Source organism: Lampris incognitus, chromosome 1, assembly GCF_029633865.1.
Source record: "Lampris incognitus isolate fLamInc1 chromosome 1, fLamInc1.hap2, whole genome shotgun sequence".
Classification (NCBI taxonomy): domain Eukaryota; kingdom Metazoa; phylum Chordata; class Actinopteri; order Lampriformes; family Lampridae; genus Lampris; species Lampris incognitus.
Window position 1 is genome coordinate 14888236 of NC_079211.1, and position 22725 is coordinate 14910960.

Sequence of the window (22725 nt, forward strand, 5' to 3'; positions counted from 1 at the left end):
CAGCCAAAGCCTTCATCTAGAAACCATAAAACCACTACTTAAAAAGGTAATATGGCTGATTATCTGACACTTGGTGCCAGTCACCAATGATATATACAATATTATACAAAGTCCACGAAGAAAAACAACAACAATCATTTGCCTAAATTAATCTGTGTCATGGCCTCTAGAATACAACAGCACATAGAACTAGAGTCTTCGATTCTTTCTTTTCTTCTATAGACACTCTTGTGAAAATAGTTTGATAGCAACATTTCGAAATCAAGATAGAGAGAGAAAGAAATTCATACTCTGCCGTCCTGAAGGCCAGGCTGAAATTCTTCTTCCTCTCCTCTGGTTTCAGGGAGCTGTAATCAAAAGCGTCGGGGAAGAAACGGTGGATCAAAGCACAGAACGCCAGGCCATCACACCAGGATGATGAGAAGTTCTCTATGCTGACTCCCTGAGGAGGATGAGAAGACAAAAAGATGTTCACCGAAGGGAGGAATCAGCAATGTACACATAGTAAGGTGTGGCCATGCACCCAAACACCGAGTGCAGACCAAGTCTTTAGGACGAGTCAAAGTCAAGTCCGACACCCAAACTTGTCGAGTCTAGGTCAAGTCCAAGACTTTTGGTTGGCAAGTCCAACTCAAGACCGAAACTTAAATAAGACCAACACAACAGAAGTGCTAATCCAATTAAACACTATGAATGTAATTGCAATAGTAAATCTTAGTAAATATCAAAATTTCCCTCCATCTCTGCCAAGGAAGGAGATACTAGTTTTCCAACACTTCAGATGACTAAGATAATAATAATAATAATAATAATAATAATAAAAGAATCAAAGCACATTACATTGCACTTTTTTGACCTCCCCAGCCCTGAGTTTATTTCAAAAAGAAAAAAGAAAAGAAAATCAAACTCATGTCCTCAGTCCACACTGTGAGACAGAGTCAAGTCTGACTCACTGTGTTGTGAAATCCAAGAAAAGTCCAAGTCCTTCAAAACGTGGACTTGAGACTGAGTCCATGCTCGAGTAATACAACCATAGCAAGGAGCAAAACTGGGGACGTTTGTGAAACCCCCCTCAAAAAAAAAAAAAAGATCAGTAAACCTCCCACATGTACATCCATCTTCACTGACCACTTCTCGGGAGTTTCATCTTCAGGTAAAGGTTGGATAATTGGGAATTCTGCCAGCAGTTTGTGATTAAACTTACATTTCGTTTTTGATGAAGCCATTGCTATTCATGGCTGCAGAGACCTTGTGGCATTGTAATGTTAGTAGGCTAAGGGCGCATGAAAGACTATACAGGAATTTCAGTCATACTTAAAATGGCTTTCGTGTAAGTTCAAAAGTCTTTTTGAATAAGAATAAATATATTGGACTATTAATTTACACTTACAATAGTGAAAAAAAAGAAAACGTTTCAATGGGCCCAGTCACCCTAACACTTGTATTCATACTGTAGTGAATTCGGGGGGCAGCCGGGAACCGCCGCAACTGGGACGCGAACCCCGGTTTCCCGCACCACAGGCGACTACGTTAACCAGTCAACTAAAGGGTCCGACCCAAAGGGCTGGCGAGTATACGGATCCGTGGACGTTACACTACCCCACCCCTCCGGGAAGCGCAACCCCGCGTTTCAGCATATCAGCTCCCCCACGCCTCTGGGCGCACACGCTTCCGATGGCCTCACGGTCTCACTATCCCACGTCTGACACCAATGTAGCGAATTCGGGGGGCAGCCGGTACGCGAATCCGGGTCAGACCCTTTAGTCGGCTGGTTAGCGCAGTCGCCGGGTTCGCGTCTCGGTTGCGGCGGTTCCCTGCTGCCCCCTGAATTCGCTACAATACTATTTATACTGTAGCAAATTCGGGGGGCAGTCTGGGAGACCGTCACCACAGCTGGGACGCGAACCCGTGTCTCCTGCTCCGCAAGCGACAACGTTAACCAGTCGACTAAAGGGTCCAACCCATTAGTCAAGGACAAACGTGTCTACTCAACCCGGTATCACGCCAAAGCGTGTAATACACCCGCTGGTCCAGCGTGTCAGTGTCACGGTTTGTCTCGCTAAGGCGTGTAAAGTACACGCGTGTATGAAGGTGCAGTGCCAGCAGGGGGCGATGATTTAGAGGTGAAGGCAGGTTAGGGTTAGGGTTAAGGTTAAGGTTAGGGTTAAGGTTGGGTTAGGGTTAGGGTTATGGTTACGGTTAGGTTTAGGGTTGGGTTATGGTTAGGTTAGGGTTATGGTTGGGTTAAGGTTAGGCGAGGGATTTTGGAAAATGCTGTACGCTTCTTTTCCTCCATGGGGAGTTGCTGGCATTGAGTTAATCATCGCCCCTTGCTGGCACTGCACCTTCATACACGCGTGTACTTTTCACGCCCGAGCGAGGCAAATCGTGACACTGACATGCTGGACCAAAGTGTATATTACACGCTTTGGCGTGATACCGGGCTACGTTACACTACCTCCCTCCTTCGGGAACCGCGCCCCCGCGCTTCAGCATATCAGCTCCCTCACGCCTCTGGGCGCACGCGCTTCCGATGACCTCACGGTCTCACCATCCCACTTCTGACACCAATGCAGCGAATTCGGGGGGGCAGTCTGGGAGACCGTCGCCACAGCTGGGACGCGAACCCGTGTGTCCCACTCCGCAAGCGACAACGTTAACCAGTCGACTAAAGGGTCCGACCCGTTAGTCAAGGACCAACGTGTGTACTTATCCATGCACGTTACAATACTATCTTTTATCATGGCCGGCGTTGGGGGCGGGCCAGACTCGGCTGTACCGGCTTATTGCCCGCTGACAGTGGCCCCGCCCTGACATATAAACCCGTTTGTGCTTGATGTTATTTTTGACCTGTCACAGCGGCGCATCACTTGACTCGCGTTTTGAATTAAATTGGCGAGTGGAACTAGCCAACAGTGTCGGAACGGAAGACCGCCACTTCATCGATAAGATCGCAATGGACATCAGAAATTAGTTTTCCAAACCCCCCCCCCCAAAAAACCCTATCTCAAGCAGCACATCATCAGCATCCTCACTCTCCATGCCACCAGTGCTGCCACCAGCCTGTGAGCCCTCCAACTTATTGTTATTGTATTACAATGAGTAGTATTAGTATTATAACAACAATACTAATATAACATATAATTACAAAATGCTTTTTATTAACGAAAACATTAAAGTGCTGTGTAGTGTGGCATTGTGTATGCAGTGGTGCTGCTGTGGAATGATGCGTGGAATGATGGCACTTGGACGGTTGACTCCTCTTGGCCAGATCTGGGCCAGAACCAAGCCATAGCAATGCCGCATGTGCCACATATTTGTCAAAGGTGGCCCATATTTGTTTTATGATATTTGGGCCATATTCACCATTTACCACACGGGCCACTTCAGGGTCACATCCAGGTTACATGTTGCCGAGAGCACCGTGTCTTTGCCAAAAACGGCCCACATTTGATTTGGAATATTTGGGCCATATTTGCTATTATACATGTGGGCCACTTCAGGGTCATATTCATTCTGTCAGGGCCAGAAGAAGGCCATCAGTGCCACATCATTGCCTGAAGTGGCCCACATCTGGATGCTATCTGGGCTGAAAATCCAATGCCCATCCTGTTGATCTGCTCTAGCGCCGGGTCTGCTTATAAGTCTGTTGTCCCGTATGTAGAGAACACAGGAAGCATTATTTTAGAGCTCTCCAACAGCAAATAGCGGCTCTCTGCTAATCTCACCTCATAGTTGCGTGTCTTGTTGTGGCACCACTGAAGCACCTTCTGCTTAATCGATGCCCCGGTGGCGGCCGCCATGGATGACCTCTGAACTTTAAAGTTGCGGGGTATCGGTGTCCTAGAAATGTTAACAGATTCCAAAACCTGTACATGTTATAAACAGGTCTTCGTTTTTTTCGACTTATTCTATAAATGACTGTGTGTCGAATTTCTCTAAGTTCCGCCTTGTTCTGTTCAACAAGCTTTCAAGATGAGCTCCACTGCTGTTATGCCTGAGATAAAGCCTTAGTGTCACATCAGTAGTGTAAAAATACTAAATTACCTGTAGCTAACTTCCCTCTGACCAGGGGTGAGTATGCCTGTTAATGGTTTCTTTAATACTGCTAAACTGAAAATTGTGCTCTTTCCACAAAGTGGAATCAACACAAGGCATTTCTGAAGGTCAAATCTGGGTCTGCATGGGGTCAAATCTGGGTCTGCATGCCCTCCAGTTGCCCTGTGAATCTTTTTTACAGTTTCCCCAACAACTAATTTTCGCTATTTCCCTTTCTTTTAGCCGTGTCTTGTTTTCTTTTTAACTAATCTAATTTGACTAATCCAGCATTATCAACTGTATGTTGCATCTAAGCTGCTCATCTGTAGCTCCTAGAGGAGCAATACTGCAGCTCAGTGTCACAGGAAGTTAAGACGCTTACTAAGCACTGATTGGTGGATCGCTAGTGTCAATCATTATTTTGCAAATGACCATTTGAGGGACAGAACATAATTTTTTGATAACTTACTCAGGTGCACCTTGTTGGAACTTGGCTATTATGTCATTTTTCTTAGATGCGCGAATGGATCTGGCCGAGGTCCTTGGCCGGGACAGAGGAAGAGGTGTCGAAGAAGAGGAAGAGGGGGGAATAGTGCCACCCTTTTTTTTGGTCTTCCCTTGTTTTTCTGCTTCCTTGATTTTCCCTTTGTCCTTCACTTCTCCCCCTTCTTTTCCTTTGGCTTGTTTTTTCTTGTTATCTGACCCCTTGGCTGGTTTTAAATCCTCACCTTTCTCTTTCCCCTCTAATTTATCCATTTCCTCCTTTTGTTCGTTCTCCGTCTTCTCTCTTCCATCGCCCTCTCCCTTTCTGCTCTTCTCCCCCTTCACCCCTACTTCTTTCGTGATCTCTCCATTCTTGGCCACCTCTGAACCTGTGCAGTTGTCGTTTCCTTCCTTCTCTCCTTCTCCTTCCTTCTCTTCTTCCCCTTCCTTCTCTCCATTCACCGGTATAGGATTGCATTCTTCTCTGTCGTGGGATGCTTCCTCTCCCTCAACTGCCTCAGCATCGCCTTCACCATCTTTCAGCACGGCCTGAGGTTTGTTCACATCTCCGGTGCTGACCTCCTCTGTTTCTTGTTGTGGCACGGTGTCCCCGCCGGTGCTGACCTCCTCTATTTTTTGTTCTGGCACGGTGTCCCTGCCGGTGCTGACCTCCTCTACTTCTTGTTGTGGCACAGTGTCCCCGCCGGTGCTGACCTCCTCTATTTCTTGTTGTGGCACGGTGTCCCCACCAGTGCTGACCTCCTCTACTTCTTGTTGTGGCACGGTGTCCCCACCAGTGCTGACCTCCTCTACTACTTGTTGTGGCACGGTGTCCCCGCCAGTGCTGACCTCCTCTACTTCTTGTTGTGGCACGGTGTCCCTGCCGGTGCTGACCTCCTCTACTTCTTGTTGTGGCACGGTGTCCCCGCCGGTGCTGACCTCCTCTACTTCTTGTTGTGGCACGGTGTCCCCACCAGTGCTGTCTTCCTCTACTTCTTGTTGTGGCACGGTGTCCCCGCCGGTGCTGACCTCCTCTATTTCTTGTTGTGGCACGGTGTCCCCACCAGTGCTGTCTTCCTCTACTTCTTGTTGTGGCACGGTGTCCCCGCCGGGGCTGACCTCCTCTATTTCTTGTTGTGGCACGGTGCCCCCGCCAGTCTCCTCAGCTCCTTCCACCCCCTGATCTCCATCTCTCTCCTGCACTTCACTCCCCTCCTTCACCACCACCTCCATCTGCAACAACACGGAGCGGAGTTAGGTGATGAGAAAAAACAGCACACTGCTAAAACGATGATAGGGAAAGAGATCTGGCTGGGGTCCTCTTTGACGCGACATATATCGTTTCATTTCAATAGCACTTTTTGTAGAAGTCCTCAAGATAAATCATCTTGCCTTTTTTTTATTCTGGCATCAGCAAAGTGCTCTACCATGCAAACCACTTTGAGGCTTAAAAGTCCCACTTTGGGATTTTTTTGTTTTTTGGAGCATCTCCCTCATAGGGATAACATTTGGAAGGATGGGGATTTAAGATGAAAAAAGAACAACCAGTCTTCCTATAACGAGTTATAAAACTGAACCCTGACATCGAACCAACACCATCAATAATTTTACCCCTTGGTTTGGAGCCTTTTTTGAAAATGTCACTGATTTCAAATCTAGTATTGAAAAAAAACACAACACCACCCTCGTCACACAAAGAGAGTATATTGTGCTCTACAATATCACTGTCACTTCTTCTATATTTGCTCTGTTTACAGGAAGTGACGAGCAGTCCGAGGTGTCAAGCCCAGGCCTTGTGCACGACAGTGACTCATCACAGGTTGTAGTTGTGCACGTTGTGTAACCCGCGTGTCTGCGAGTAGAGTGCGACATTCTTCGGTCACAGTTTGAAGTGAGAACAGGTGTAGCGGAGCCTACATGGACACGGCTACTGCGGTACTGTGTCTTACACCTGCCATTGCCGCAAATACTTCTAGTGTCTGTTCACGGGGCAGAAAATAGCTGCAGCCAAACATGAAAACCTTCTGTGTGATATTTCACATCTACACAAATGTGCACGCACGCACACACACACAAACACACACACAAAACAGACCTCGTTGCTGTTGTTGTTGTCATCAGTATGACTGTTTGTGTCTGCAGAGGGTTCTGGGCAGGGCGACTCTCCCTCCATGTCCCTCGGAAGGTTTTACGTCTCTTTGTCCAACCTTCGATGCAAACGAAGACCTATATCAAAACAAAATAAAAATCAGTGACAATGCTTTATTTTGTTTATCAGTAATCCAGCAGGACCTTTACACGATGACCTATCGGGACCTTTACATGATGCACGGTCACCTTCAGTCGGACCGAGAAGTTTACATGCAGTCATTAACTGTCCAACCTCCTCTGTGTGACGTCAGACTGGGCGTCTGTCCCACTGCTACAGTGTTACTCCTGCCTCTGTCTGTCTCTCTCACTCACTCTGTCTGCTTCCAGTCTGTCTCTGTCAGTGTGTGTGTGTGTGTGTGTGTGTGTGTGTGTGTGTGTGTGTGTGTGTGTGTGTCGGTCGGTGGGTACCGTCCCCTCTCACCCCCTCTCCCCCTACTTTGCGAGGATTCCTTGCAACTTTATCGGACCTTCCAGACAACACTGCGTCCCGAAATAGAGTCCCAGTGACACGAGCGCGGCCAAGTCGTGCAGACAGCTGCATCTGCTGTGGAAAACCGCGCGTTACGCTCACGCGTACAAAGATGCCCGTTTCCACGCCGACGGACATGCTGCTGCCCGCAAGTGCACACAGCGGTGTACGCTGGCACCCGATTCCTGAAGAACACACAAGTGCGGCACCTTGGCAGCCTCCCCCGCAGGCCGCTGTTTTCCAATATGACAATTGTGGTAAAGAGTAAGTCATGTAGTGCCGCCGCCGATGTCTCCCCCTTTAAAGTCTGACGAGCTAGCATGTTTAACAGAAGTCCGGACGAGGTTCGGTTCACTCAGCTTTGGTACCAAAACGGACAAAAGGGGGTAAGGTTGGAGATAACTGGAGGTCTTATTTTTGGGGGAACTTGTGGCTCATCTGTCAGAACGGCAAAGCAATGAAAGAGTGAGATTGAACGTCGGTGACAGTAACTGAAACCGCAATCAGAGCCGCTAGCACGCACACACACACACACACACACACACGCATGCACGCACACACACACACACACACACACACACAGAAGCTGAACAATAATGAAGTGAGAAGGCAGGAGAATGATTTTACCTGTTGTTTGGCCTGTAGCCTGTAATGCTCCGGTTATCAGGGGTCAATGTATGTCCTCTCTGTCTCTCTCTCTCTGTCTGTCTGTCTCTCTCTCTGTCTGTCTCTGTCTGTGTGAGTGTCTCTCTCTTCTTCTTCTGTCTCTGCCTTACGTTCTTTCTTTCTTAACTCCTCCTCACAGTCCTTAGATTAATGTCCCAGCATATGCCAAAATGACTTTGGTCCGACATGCTCTCTCTCTCTCTCTCTCTCTCTCCCTCCCTCCCTCCCTCACTCGCTCGGCCTCTCTCCCTCAGACACACACACACACACACACACACACACACACACACACACACACACACACACACACACACACACACACACACACACACTGCTTATTTGAATGGCCTAACTTCTCAACTCGCTGCCCCAGCTGAACACTGTATCTGCTCATTCAACGCAAAGCAGATGGATTTAAAAATAAACATCTATATCTCTCTACCCCCCACCCCTCCCCGCTCCCTTCCCTGTCATTATCTTCCTCTACCCCGACATCACCACCATTACTACCCTCTCTCTCTCTCTCTGTCCCTCTCTCCTCCTCAAGTTTTGGGGACTATAAATATGTCAGCACCTCCTTGCATACCCCCCCTCCCACTTTCCCTTGCCCAATTACTGGAGCCCATCTACCAGGAGACGATAGATGGATAGAGTCGTCTCTACTGGAGGGGGTTTCTTGCAAGGTGCAATTTTCATGCTTAGCTGGTTTTTGTACGTAGACGTTGTATTTTGTTGTTGCATGAAGTGATACAAAAAGAAGAGGATGACAAGTAAGAAAACACAGGTTGTGGTTGCCACTGTCGCCTCACAGCAAGAAGGTCCTGGGTTCGAACCCTGGGGTTGTCTAACCTTGGGGGGTCATCCTCTGGGTGGAGTTTGCAGGTTCTCGCCGTGTCTGCGGTGGGTTTCTCCGGGTGCTCCGGTTTCCCCCATCGTCAAAAAGACATGCATGCTAGGGGTAATACTCCTGTCTGTGCCCCTGACCCAGGCGATGGAAAGAAGAACTGGAGTTGGTCCCCGGGCGCTGCAGCTGATAGATAGAGAGATAGAGAGATAGATAACCAATGCACTAACCTACATATGTTTCCCTTTGAGTACATTAGGTTATGAAAATATGAATCTACTGATCAATCTCACAAATAATGCAGGGATTCATGAAGCTACAATTCCTACTGACTAATGGACTGACATAATGCACCAGTCAAGGGAGTGTGCACATGCATGTGAGTGTGTGTGTGTGTGTGTGCGCGCGTGTGTGAGTGTGTGTGTGTGTGTGTGCGTGTGTGCATGAATGGACAGGAACAAATGATGAAGTGTGTTGCCTGCTGTGCGATTAGCGCCCAGCGCTGTTGTTATTTTTGTCTTCGCCCAGGCTTCATCGCACATTCTTGCCTTTATTTTAAGTGTGGGTCTGTGCCACCGTGTCTTCCTCCATGGTCTTATCTAAATGTGTGTATGTGTGTGTGTGCACGTGCACATGCATGTGCGTGTCTAAATTGGCCATGTCCTCCATTGGTGGAATTTATATTTGCAAATCAAGCTTAACTCCCAAGGCCATCTTATATAACTATACAGAGTCCCCCCTCGAGCTCTGAGATATGACTACTGTCCAAAAGGGTGAGGTGACATCAGACCATGTTGTTGAGGGCTCCACTGTTGGAGTCACACCAAACAGGGGTTGTGAGGTACTGCCCAAGGAAAAGCAGACGCTATAAGAGGGTGTTTAGGGGAAAATGGAGTGCAACTGGTTTCCCTTTTCAGCCACCTGCTACCTACACAGGGCAGAAGAATGCCGAATCTGGCAATGGAGGAGAAAACTACAGCAGTAAGGCCTGGGAATACCAACTGAGTTCTGTGTTTAAATTTTTGTCACCACCATAAACGTGGATACTGTCGCCTCCTTAATAAATAGGCTATCAGGAGTCTCTGAGTCTTCCTGCCCTAGGAACTGCTGATTCAGTTCTACACTGCAACAATCCAGTCCGTCCTCTGCACATCCATCGCTGTCTGCTTTGGTTCGGCCACAAAACAGGACAGGGGACAGACTACAACGGACAGTCAGGTCTGCAGAGAAAATCATTGGTGCCAACCTGCCCTCCATTCAGGACTTGTACACCTCCAGACTCAGGAAACGGGCAGGCAGCATCACTGCAGACCCATTATCACACCCTGGTCACAACCTGTTCCAACTCCTCCCCTCTGGCAGGCGCTACAGAGCCCTGTACCCCAAAACAACCAGATCTAAAAACAGTTTCTTTCTGCAGGCTGTCATTCAAATAGACGCTTAACATTGTCAAATAAATCGCACCATTTTGTATCTACTGTACTGTACATTGGACGTATACTGGTATGCTCTGTCAGATCTGCCTAAGGCATGTATATGTAAGTAGCCCACTAACATCTGTTGCAGCGTCTCTGATATATTCCCTGCACCACTGCACTTTATCACCTCTTATTTCACCTGTATAAGTCAATCCTTGTGTACATATCTGAAGATTGTTGCGTTGTAGTGCTGTTATTCTATGTTAAGTACACTGAGAGAGCCACGAAACCGGAGTCAAATTCCATGTAAGCGCAAACCTACACGGCCAATAAACATGATTCTGCCTCTGAATTCATGTGCATGTCAGCTTTTTACCGCAAACTCGAGACATTTTGTGATGCCATGAGTTTGTTGGTAACAGTCAGAAGTAGTTGTTAGGGTGACTGTGACTTCACAGAGTAAGTGTTTAAATGCTGCTTTGGGTTTTTATCAGCACTAGCAACTGTTGTTGTTTTCCAGCTGTAAATCACCGCGCCGTACTTTGGGACTACACGCTGTGACTGACACGTGGTCCTTTGTTTTTACAGATTTCTGCAGTATTTCACGTTTTGCTGCATAGTTTTTTGGCAGTGATCTGTTTTTTCCCCTCTAAACAAGCGGGTTAAACTTGCCTCTGTCATTTTTATTTTCACATACAGTGACGTGCAGACGGATTTTGCTGCGGTTTGTGTTTTGACGTCATGTTCCCGTTAAGTGTTGCAAAGCTTTGGTGAAAGAGGTGCATTAATCACTTAGTGTTGACCCGGGCCCCAAGCTTCAAGTCCAGTCCAGTTTTATTTGTATAGCCCAAAATCACGCTGCAATCACAGAGGGCCTTTTCCTTAGCAGCACTTCCATCAATTAGTCACAAGGGGGCGCCAACATCCTGAAGTCGAGACTTCTTACATATTGACGGCTTGAAACGGACGTTTTAACAACATGCTCAAATCTAGTTTCCTGCAGGGTTTAATGGCACAAATATGAATAAAACGATTCTAAGTGGATTCTCAGCATTTCTCAAAGTCATAAAATAGCAAACTCAGCTCAGATCACGTCTGCTAAAGGTCTCCATTCAATAACAAAGTATACACCCCCCCCCCCCCCGTGTTTCGTATGAGTGCGGTAGGCAGGCGCGCGGATGGAGAGAAGTTGTTGGGTGAAGCGGAGGCAGTTGTTGTCTTTTACCTTGCGGGGGCGCAGCTGAGCGAGCGGCGCTGCCACGACCGCCGGGGCTCTGCAGGTGGGTCACCAGATTTACTACGGACCCCCGAAGAGACAACGGACGGCATTTAAACCAGACCCTGCAATGGGGAAACGGTAGGAGGGCACGCTTTCCTATTACTGTTCAACACGCCGGTTCAAACAAATGACAGAACGACGCACATCATCATCATCGTCATCATCATCATCATCACAGACTTGCGGAATTGAACTAAAGTTACATCAACCGGGTCGTTTATGTGCCAATGCATTTTTTTTTGTTGCATGATGTTGGTTGATTCTTCCCACCTCGCTTGACAAGTCGGAAGTGTGTCTGCTTCACGATCAACGGGGAATATCCAAGCGTGTTTCGTTATTGCACAGCTGTTTTCCAGCTGTACATCACCGCGCCATACTCTGCGAATGCATACTGAGACTGACACGTGGTCCTTCATTTTTGCAGATTTCTGCACTATTGCATGTTTGCTGCATAGTTTTGGCGGCGTTGATCTGTTTTCTCCTCCAGACAAGCGGATTTAACTTTGCCTCTTGTCATTCCCCCCCCCCACACGTGTATTTGATTATACAGCAATGTGCAAATGAGTTTTGCTGCGGGTTTGGTTTTGAAATCATGCCTCTGTGAAGTGTTGCATGAAGCTCAAAACAAGCTTAAGCCAGATCGTATGTAGACCGAGTGAGAGAGGACTGTGGTCAGTGTTACAAGCAAAGCAAAGATATGACGAAAGAGGCGCATCAATCACTAGTGTTGCCCCGCGCTCCAAGGTTCAAGTCAAGCCACATTTGAATTTGTAAAGCCCCAAATCACACTTCACCCACCGAGGGATTTACAATCACATCACATTCCCCAACACATAAGAACAGACTAAGTGGTAATGGTGCGACATCCGCTATCCTCTGACCCTCAGTTCAGATGAGGAAAAAAACACCTTTAAAAAAACTTAGCAGGAAAAAAAGAAAGCGAAAGAAAAAGAAAGAACAAAGATAAAGCTCAGGAAGCGCATCAGAGGAAGGATCTCTCCTCGTACACGCAACAGAAAAGCAGCAGCAGCAGAGTGTAAAATAGTTATGTATGACAATAACAGGAAGGTCCATCCCTCCACCTAGCCTGCAGCCAACACAAACACCCCCTGTTGTTTTCATCCTCATTCAAGTTAAAACGGGTTTCGCAGGTCTTTCTAGAAATCCCGCATGCTGTGCAACGCTAATGGCGACATGAAAGTTGGAGCAGTTGTTCCTTATCCGATGCGAGGGTCTAAGGACAGGATGTTGTGTTGTTGTAAAGCCCCTTGAGGCAAAGTTGTAATTTGTGATATTGGGCTATACAAATAAAACAGATTTGACTTAATAAGCCTGTTTAAGGTAACAACGTAGCTATTCTCCCAGCTCGTAGCATGAAAGGTAAGTATACACAATTACCTGTGACTGATCTTGTGTATCTGTGTGTTGTTACACTGTTACATGAATCTGGCGATGGACAAGATGTTATTCTAGCGAATTCGGGGGACAGTCGAGAACCGCCACAGCTGGGACGCGAACCCGGATCTCCCGCACCACGGGCGACTACCTTAACCAGTCGATTAAAGGGTTCGACCCACTGACCAAGGGCTAGCGAGTCTATACTAGTCATCCGTGGTCTTACACTACCCCCCTTTCGGGAAGCGCGTCCCCGCGCTTCAGCATATCACCTCGGTCACGCCTCTGGGCGCACGCGCTTCTGATGGCCTCGCGGTCTCACCATTCCACTTCCGACACCGATGTAGCGATTTTTTTTTTGGGAGGGGAGGGCAGCCGGGAACCGCCGCAGCCGGGACGCGAACCCGCGTCTCCCGCACCACGGGCGACTAAAGGGTCCAACCCATTAGCCAAGGCCTAGCGAGTCTACTCATCCGTGGCCGTTACAATAAGTCTACATTGTGATATGAGGAAAGATATCGTCTGGGATTTCTGTTGTTGTAATGTTGTGAAATACTTCAAATCGTTTTATTCCCTGTCTTAAAGGCTGCATTACAGCAAAGTTAGACTATTTTCTGAACTTATTGGCTGAGGGAATCGGTCATATCTACATTACTAATGACTATTTCAGAGAATTGTCTTGCGTGTAAACATCTTAGGAAACCACCAATAGTCAATAGTCGCCCCCAAAATAATGTCGCATTATCAGTCAAAAATATCTTGATACTGGATTTTGGCAATATTGCATGGGCCTAATTCAAACCACTTCAAAGCTGCACACCACAAAGAACCTTAATTGAAAATATGTCCCGGGACGGCAATTTGGCTGCCATTGTTGATCCCATTGTTGTTGTAGATGCTGGCGTGTTTAAACACACACGCGGTTAAATCTCTGTCTGAGATCATTAAAACCTCATTTCCTCCCTTGGTGTGAAGCGGTTACGACTTTCGGTTTGCTTTGAACACTGATGACGAGGATGCACATTTGTCTGTCAAAGTGACATTTCAATGCATTGCAACTGTGTGCATTCAAATTGATTTTAATCAACACATTCTCACTTCCAGCTCCTCACACGTGGACGCTTGGCCAGGACCCCTCCTCGTCACGCTGCAAAGCTCCGCGTGCCCCTTCTGCGTCAACTTTCAACATGGAGGGTGTGGTTGTTATTCGGTCTCGCCGCATATCCGTCAGCAGACATCCGGCTCACAGGGCACACAAAAAACAGTTATCACATATTCATGAACTAATTCTATCCTCTTCGAGATTATCCCGACTGTTTTTTAAAAAATTTTTTTTATCGAAGTACAGAGTCTAAATCTATTTTTTATCTGGGTGCATTCATTGCTAATGGTACTATGTGGTTAACATGCTAAGCTAACAGCTACAACCGTTAACTCACCGGAACATCAAACGTTCAGAGTCCTAAATAGGAAGTATCAGCTCCTCGGTCAACTGTCGTGGTTCAGGGTTATACTTCTGATTTAACAGACCTCGCCTATAAAACCATGTTCAATGCAGTGTACTAAAAAACATGACAACCGACCCCGCTTTCTGGACGCTCTGCTGTGCTCCGCCTCCGCACGCGGAGAGCGCGACGGACGGTTTTCTCTGGTCGCACATTCTTTATTTGGGTTCCTCTGTCGTCGGTGTGGTCCAGTCCGTCGGAGGTCTTGGAGTGAGAACAGATTCACGGCTGATGTCCGTGAGCTGAGGTATAACCCTGAACCACAAGAGTTGGCCGTGGAGCTGCCCCTTCTTACTTAGGACTCTGAACATTTGATATTAATGTGAGTTAACGGTTGTAGCTGTTAGCTTCGCTTGCTAACCCCTGTAAACTACTAATAAGACACATTAGCCCCTAGCTAACGGGTCTGACTCTTTAGCCGAGCGGTTAGTGATGTCGCCTTGTGGTGCAGTACACTTCGTATCGAATCCCGCACCGGGCAAGAAAATAACCGGTTACATTGGCGGCAGCGGTGGGATCCGGAAGTGTGCAGATCCTCAGAAGTCTCTTCGGAGCGCGGGAATAACAAAGCGCGAGGGCGCGCTTCCGGGAGAAGGTGACGACTGTAAACTACTAATAAGACACATTAGTCCCTAGCTAATGAATCTGACCCTTTAGCCGAGCGGTTAGTGATGTCGCCTTGTGGTGCAGTACACCCCGTATCGAATCCCGCACCGGGCAAGAAAATAACCGGTTACACCCCATTAGCAATAATGTAGACGCTGTACTTCTACATGTATATAGTAGCGAACTCGGGGGGGGGGGGCAACCACAGGAACCGCCGCAGCCGGGACCCGTATTTCCCGCACTGCGGGAGACATAACATCGCTAACCGCTCAACTAAAGGATCCGACCCGTTAGACAAGGGTTAACGTGTCTACTTATCCATGCACGTTACAACGTTACACGTTACAATATGTATATATAAATACAAACAGTCGGGATAATCGAAGAGGATAAAATTAGTTCATGAATATGTGATATTTTTTTTGTACCTATGAGCCGTATGCAGCCGCTAATCAAGTAGAGTGCTGTGTGTGAGCTCAGTCCCTTGTCTGCTGGCGGATATGGGGCGAGACCAAACAACACAACGCTGAAGGGGTACCCAGGGCGTTGCAAAGTGACGAAGAGGGGTCCTGACCAAGCGTCCGTATGTGACGAGTTGGTAGTGAGACTGTGTCGTTTTAACACAGTTCAACTGAATTTGCATCACACATACCAAATAAATGGCCACGACGTGAGAGATGTGAGACATCAACAAACACCAAACATACATTACATTAACAGAAAGCAGGGCGAGGCATGGTTGGGCACTTGAAATAGTTTATATTTTAAAGAAAGTGTTAAAGTATTTATCGGATGACGCGAGAGATCATGCGTAGGATGTCGTCACTGTATCTGTCCCTCTGTTTCCTCTGGGTAAGAGGAAGTGGTGGGGACCCCGCATCAATGCTATAGGAAAATGGTCCCGTGGTTAATAATTATTTTGGCTTTATCTCCTTTTGTAGAGATGATGACATCTGACCACAAACTGCTCAAAAAGCTGCTGATTTTGTCAGATTGGCTGTTGACATGAATGTGTTTGACCGCTGGTTACACGAATACACAGCCCCAAAGAGGAAGACCCCCTGCATCCGTTACAAGTATAGATAGACCAACCTCGTGAGGGACGAGAAGTCATGTGGCTCTATTCCTCTTTTAACAAAATCTTCTTCCCAGTCGGTTTCTACGTTTTATAGTTTTCTGTAGCCTAGCGGTCGCACCGAGTACTCGAGTTCTGGAGCGGTTACGTTAATTCTCGAGTTTCTACGTTAAACATCAAATACTCACTGGACGTCCGGGTGGCGTGGCGGTCTGTTCCGTTGCCCACCAACGCGGGGATCGTCGGATCGAGTCCCCGTGTTACCTCCGGCTTGGTCGGGCGTCTCTACAGACATAATTTGCCGTGTCTGCGGGTGGGAAGCCGGATGTGGACGTGGATGTGGGTGTGTGTCCTGGTCGCTGCACTAGCGCCTCCTCTGGTCGGTCGAGGCGCCTGTTCGGAGGGGGAGGGGAACTGGAGGGAATAGCGTGATCCTCCCACATACTACGTCCTCCTGGTGAAACGCCTCACTGTCAGGATGAAAAGTTTCCAAGTTGTACACGTCGAGTTACGTCCACAATTCCGTCAGCTCATCGTCATAATTGTGGACGTAACTTTATATGTACAACTTGAAACCTTTCACCCGTTCGCTGGTAGGTGAAAGTTTGTCGACAATTCTGTTCACGTTGTTGAAATTTATCCATGGTAAATCTTGCAGGCATCGCGAAAAATATGCCATTGTCAATAGCGCGCGCCAACAAACAGGAAACTGGTATGACCGCTGCAGTAGAAACCGGAAGTCAATTGACTACAGTTATGCACAGAGCCGATTGGACGCCCGACCAAGCCGGAGGTAATACGCGGCTTCGAACCGGCGATCCCCGTGTTGGTAGGCAACGGAATAGACCGCCACGCCACCGGGACGCCCTGGCTAATTTCATTTTTAAGTCGGTTACGTTAACATACTAATGATGTATCTAATGACGTTACTAATGCGACAGGCATAGGCGTTGAGTCCATGAACACTGGGATGGCATCCAGCACTTTACCCGTGCCCCGCCCCGCCCATAGGGTTAGTGGTTGTGTGAGGAAGGGCATCCGACGTAAGCCAAATCAGCATGCGGATTGACAAGTCCATACCGGATGGGTCGAGGCCAGCATTGGTATCCTGATGGAAACTGTAAAATATGCTGTGGCGACCCCTGAAAAACAGGGGAAAAACTGGAAGAAGAAGAAGAAGAAGAAGAAGAAGAAGAAGAAGAAGAAGAAGAAGAAGGCTTAACCAATGATGGCCAGGTTTCACCGAATTAAAAAAAGAAAAAAATCCCCGCTATCTAAACACTATATGGACACCGTGAACAAAACCCCACTTTGTTGACTGAACCTGGGCTACTGCAGAATATTGGTACAATAACGTTAACGTGTCGTCAGTATCATCCATACTTCACCATGACATAAAGCAAGACCAAACGTTCTCGTCATATATCATTGATTTTATGCTGTGCTCTGCGTGCTGAGACCAACCCCATCAACGTTGCATTGTCTTGTAGTGATGCAAGACACCACCTGCACGACCGGAGGGCATTCCCATTACCCGCGAGCTCGGGATGCACTCGTGCAACGTGTAGACATTTCTTGCTCATACACCGTAAAGCCAGGAGTCAACTCAGCTCGAGCCATGCAAGGGAAATGATTGCCTTGAGCCACGCACGAGAGGCCTGCATTAATTTGAATATTTTGAACTGCACAATACGAGGGTTCAGTAAACGAAGCTCAATAAACAAAGGAGTTACTTTTTACAGATCAGAGTGATAGCTGATGAATGTGTGTGTGTGTGTGTGGTGTTTGGGGGGGTATATCATTTGAAGATTTTGCTAGGATTCTAAATAGGCCCACTGATGTGCATAATAGTGTCAGTGCACTGTACGTGCTCGTTAAGGCACCAACATTTTAAGCATCACACACACACAGACACACACACCTTTTCTTTCTCACTAATTTCTAACCTTTATTTAACATTCCAAGTTAAAAATGCTCACTTTTTTTAAAATTCAAAACATATGTAAACGGTCTCATTTCTTCAGCAATAAGGTCGTTTCCAGCACTGCCACTATGCTAGACTGGTCCCTCTGACGGTGTGTGATTTTGCAAGCACGCACGCACACTTGCACGCAAGTGCTCTCTCGTCGGGATGCTTTTGCGCGTGTGTTCGTATGTGTGTACGCAGGGAGCTGTGTCATGTGACGATGACGTCATCGAAGGAGTACAGCATCTGTCATGAGGTCTTGCTGTTCATAATAATAGTGACACTTACGCTGGACTGGATCCCTGTTGTGGTGCCAGCGGTTCTCCTTTATTCAAGCCCATTCAGAAATAGATTGTAGTAAAACAATAACAAAGTACGTCAGTAATGTTGTGAGTTAATCAACAAACACCGTAGTCACTACTGTACAGATGGTATTTCCTAAATTTTTTTAGCCTCATTACTATACAAAAACTATAGTATTTCTATAGTTCTGAAAAAGCTCCAAAAGTGTTCCTATAGTATCTTTATAGAAACGCTTTGGTACAAGACTTTAGTGTTCGTATAGGAATGTGTTAAAAAACAGGAAATAGAGTAATTTTCTTTTTCTCCCCAATTGTACTTGGCCAAATACCCCACGTCCGAGCCGTCCTGGTCGCTGCTCCACCCCCTCTGCCCATCCCATTGTGTCTGTAGGGATGCCCGACCAAGCCGGAAGTAACACAGGGATTCGAACAAGTGATCCCTGTGTTGGTAGGCAACGGAATAGTCCGCCATGCATTTTAACCAGAGCTAAGAGGCGTGACCGGATCACACGTGTTCTAGCCTCTTTACATTGGCTCCCTTTTTGTTTCAGGATGGATTTTAAGATCTTCTGGATTACCTTTAAGGCTCTCCATGACCCGACTCCAGATTATACTTCAGATCTTTTGACCCCCTAATGAACCTTTGCGTAGTTTGAGATCCTCGGGCAGAGGTCTGCTGTCTCTTCCTGAGTCCAGGCTGGAAACTAAAGGGGACGGAGACTTTACCATCAGGGCCCCAGGCTCTGGGACGACCTGCCTGAGGAAATGAGGCTGTCCCGAGTCAGCGTCTTCTGTCAAGTCTCTTCTTAAAACGCATTTTTACAGGAAAGCCTATCCTGATTTTACTTAAGCTGCCTGCTTATTTTACCAGATTTTATGTTTTAATTTCTTGTTCATTATTTTTACTTTTTTTTAGTTTGTGTTTTGCTCCCTTTGTGTTTTATAATGCATTTATTATTTATGGCTTTTATTTTGTTTTAGTCATTCATTCATTCATCATCAGCCGCTTCTCCGGGGTGGGGTCGTGTTGGCAGTAAGCTGAGTAGGAGACTCCAGGCGTCCCTCTCCCCAGCAACACCCTCCAGCTCCTCCTGGGGGATCCCAAGGTGTTCCCAGGCCAGATTGGACATGTAGTTCCTCCAGCGAGTTTGGGGTCTCTCCCAGTTGGCCATGCCCGGTAAACCTCCAAAGGAAGGTGCCCAGGAGGCATCCTAATCAGATGCCCGAACCACCTCAACTGGCTCCTTTCGACGCGAAGGAGCAGCGGCTCTACTCCAAGCTCCCTCCGGATGTGCGAGCTCCTCACCCTATCTCTTAAGGCCGAGCCCAGACACACCCTACGGAGGAGACTCATTTCAGCCACTTGTATCCGCAATCTCACCCTTTCGGTCACTACCCAAAGCTCATGGCCATAGGTGAGGGCTGGAACGAAGATTGGTGAGATCGCAGATACAAGCGGCTATTTTGTTTAAATCTCTTGTATTTGAAACGTGTCCTGTTTTTATTGTAAAGCACTTTGTAACTGTGTAACTGTATCTGCTGTGCACAAGAGAGAGGGGGAAAAAAGATCAGACCAAACCAGCCAGTCAGAATTGGTTCCAAGTATCATTTGCGTATCAAAAATGTGGTTCATTTTTTTCTAGAAAGCCACTTTATTTTTTAATTGTATTGTTACAACGAATTTGTCTTCTGCATTTAACCTATCCTATCGCATAGGAGCAGTGGGCAGCTGCAGCACCCAGGGACCAACTTCAGTTCTTCTTTCCATTGCCTTGCTCAGGGGCACAGGCAGGAGTATTAACCCTAACATGCATGTCTTTTTGATGGTGGGACCAAACCGGAGCACCCGGGGGAAACCCACCAACACGGGGAGAACATGCAAACTCCACACAGAAAGGACTTGGGACAGTCTGGGGTTCAAAACGAGAACCTTCTTGCTGTGAGGCAACAGTGCTACCCACTGGGTCACTGTGCCACGAGGTTTTTACAGAAATTTGTGAAAACATGCCCCGAGTCAGCTCATGCTGACAGACAGGAAACATTATATGATGTCTATCTTGAGAAGAATTAGTGTCAAGTGCCTCCCAACATGGCCGATAAATCAGGCCACGCTGTTTCTGGCTGTCGGGTCTTCCAAAAGAAGGAGGGAAAGCCAGAGGAGGTGAACGCACCGATTATCTAGACCACTTCGGAAAAACTGGAGGATTTCAAGAAATTTCGGATGGTCCAAGTGATCTGTAAACCGTAGAAGTCTTCTTCTCAGGCCTTTCTTTCATCTCGCCAACAGGGCGCTCTGCAAATGACAGAAGCCAGCGGAAGGACACTAAATCAAAAATGTTTTTCAGAGCTTGTACTTTGATCCAAAAGGTGATTTAAAAGGTTGTTTTCTCCAGGCGTGAAGTTTAGAGATGTGAGGAAATTGTCCGTATCCTGCAGAACTCAATAATGTGCAGGCAAAGCATGCAGCATAAAGAGGAGCTCTTATTTTCAACCTTCCTCTTTATGGGAGAGCCTGCAGCAGAATGGTTAGTCATGGGTTTCTGCGGTTATCTGCCTTATATGGAAAGCACACAGCAGATGAGAAGCTTCTGACCTGGAAGACCCGTTTTAAGGACTGTTAGGAGAATAAAACCCAAAATTGCATGAGAGTTTAGGTTTGTTTTGTAGTAGTATTGTGATGTTTTGTTATTTTGAGCAAATAAGACATTCCCTTTTCTTGTCTTGGGCTACCCGAACGTGTCCAGTGCTCACATCTGGATTACATCTCATAGCTTTAGTGTCATTTGGCACCCCTGTTGTACTGGTGCAGCATGTCTGGCTTGGAACGTACAACTGTACTTCGCAGCCCAGAAGACTTTCTCTCCATTGTGGTGCGGAGACGGAGGGAGAAAGTAAAGAAAAAGGGGCCAAGGGGAGGGGACTTTGGGGAGAAGAGGAAGGAAGAATAGACCTATATAAAGAAGGAAAGCGTGACGCAGACCCAAGAGGTGGATCGGTCTGTGAGAGGCACTAGGGAGAGGGAACTGAGACTGAGCTGTAAGTATCACAGTGGGGATCTGATTCAGGATCTTTTTTGTCTTGTGGTTCTTACAACTAAACAACAACCCATGTTGTCTTGCAGCTAGTACTCAGTTCTGGCTGTAGATTGGTGGAGAAAGTTAGTCTGTTGGTGGCTTTCATTCCACTGTTCCCTGCAGATAGCTGTGTGGTTTATGGATTCAACATTGCTGTAATTATCTATTCACACACACACACACACACGCCCAAGTACAATTTTGCATGATGTTTGTAAGAAAGGCTCTCATAGTCACTTGATTCTCTCTAAAAAAAAAACAACAACAGGAAAACCTTTTAACTGTTCTTTTTAAATTCCCATTTTTCACAGGTAAAGAGAGGAGAGCCAGCCTGTGTACCTGTGTATGTCTGGGTGTGGGTGTGTCTGTCTGTCTGGGGTGTGTGTCTCTGTAAGTAAGTGTGTACTAGTCCACAGAGAGTGTGTGAAGTGTGAGTGTGAGGTGCCATGGTGAGATGCGCAGGCTGGCCGGCGGCGCGGCGCTGGCTCACCCTCAGCACAGGTCTGGTGGAGTGCCTGTGTTTCGCCGGGGCCGTCTTTGGATGGGCTTCACTCGCTTTCGTCCTCAAGACAGACGGCTACTTCAGCTCACTGTGCGTCAACGCTACAGTCAACGGAACGCAGGTCCTAGGTCAGTGTTGGTTTGGGTCTCAGCGCTATCCAAGTTCTGCGGTTCTGAATGGAAAGTAGAGAGTGCTTCGCCAAAGCCAGTTGAGTTTGGAAAACAAATTAAGACAGCATCCAGCTAAACGTCCACAGGCCCCTGGTTTGAAAAAACAAACACGCCTGAATTCTTTGTGAAGGCGTTAGACATGGGGATGGTGTTTAAACACGGGTCGACATTCCAGGCATCTGTTCTAGCTTGCTTGGATATGGGCTCAAAATAGGGTCAAATGTATTGTAGCTGTGTATCACCATATTGAAATGTTTGCAAACAATTCTTATGAATATATTCAAATGTGTGAATGTGTAAAAAAAAAAATACCTGAAGAAATAGATTTAATTTTTGAAGCCATAAGGAGATCTGTAAGTGTGCATGACATTTCGTGAACAAATGAAAAAGATCTGCACAAAGAATTTCCAGTGTGTGAGTGCATTAAGATTTGCACAAAGGTTTGCAGTTACACATCAGTCCGTTTGTGGGTGACAAAAGTTCGCACAGAACCCAACTGTATGTGTGAATCCCAAGTTTGCGCTACTAATCACCTCTATGAGTACAAATCAAACCCACGAGTACAAGAACTTTTGTCCCATATTTTCCGCTTCTTAGTGAATAGCCAATCGGGATGCTCAGATTAACACATCATTTCACTATCCAATCACAGAGCGGGGAGGGGGGGCAAGCCTTCTTTGTTGTGAATCTGTGGCTGCAACCAAACTTGCTGGAAGTATTCCAAGCCATCTTACCCAGTTTTTTCTAATTAATGAGCGATTACAGGGTCCTTGTAGTGGCAC

The 22725-nt window shown here is 47.0% G+C and overlaps 1 protein-coding gene across 4 annotated transcripts in view; it reads left to right on the forward strand.

Moving 5' to 3' along the window:
- Nucleotides 1–11304: 11304 nt before the first annotated feature.
- The window catches only part of slc43a3b (solute carrier family 43 member 3b), a 31743-nt gene continuing 20322 nt past the window's right edge, over nt 11305–22725 (forward strand). Inside the window, exons 1-3 of one of the 4 annotated variants that reach the window (XM_056275610.1) lie at nt 21190–21233; nt 21319–21426; nt 21583–21901. In XM_056275610.1, coding sequence (XP_056131585.1) covers nt 21718–21901 — 184 coding nt within the window. In that variant the 5' untranslated portion in view covers nt 21190–21233; nt 21319–21426; nt 21583–21717. The other 3 variants (XM_056275635.1, XM_056275626.1, XM_056275620.1) reach the window with 3 other exon arrangements.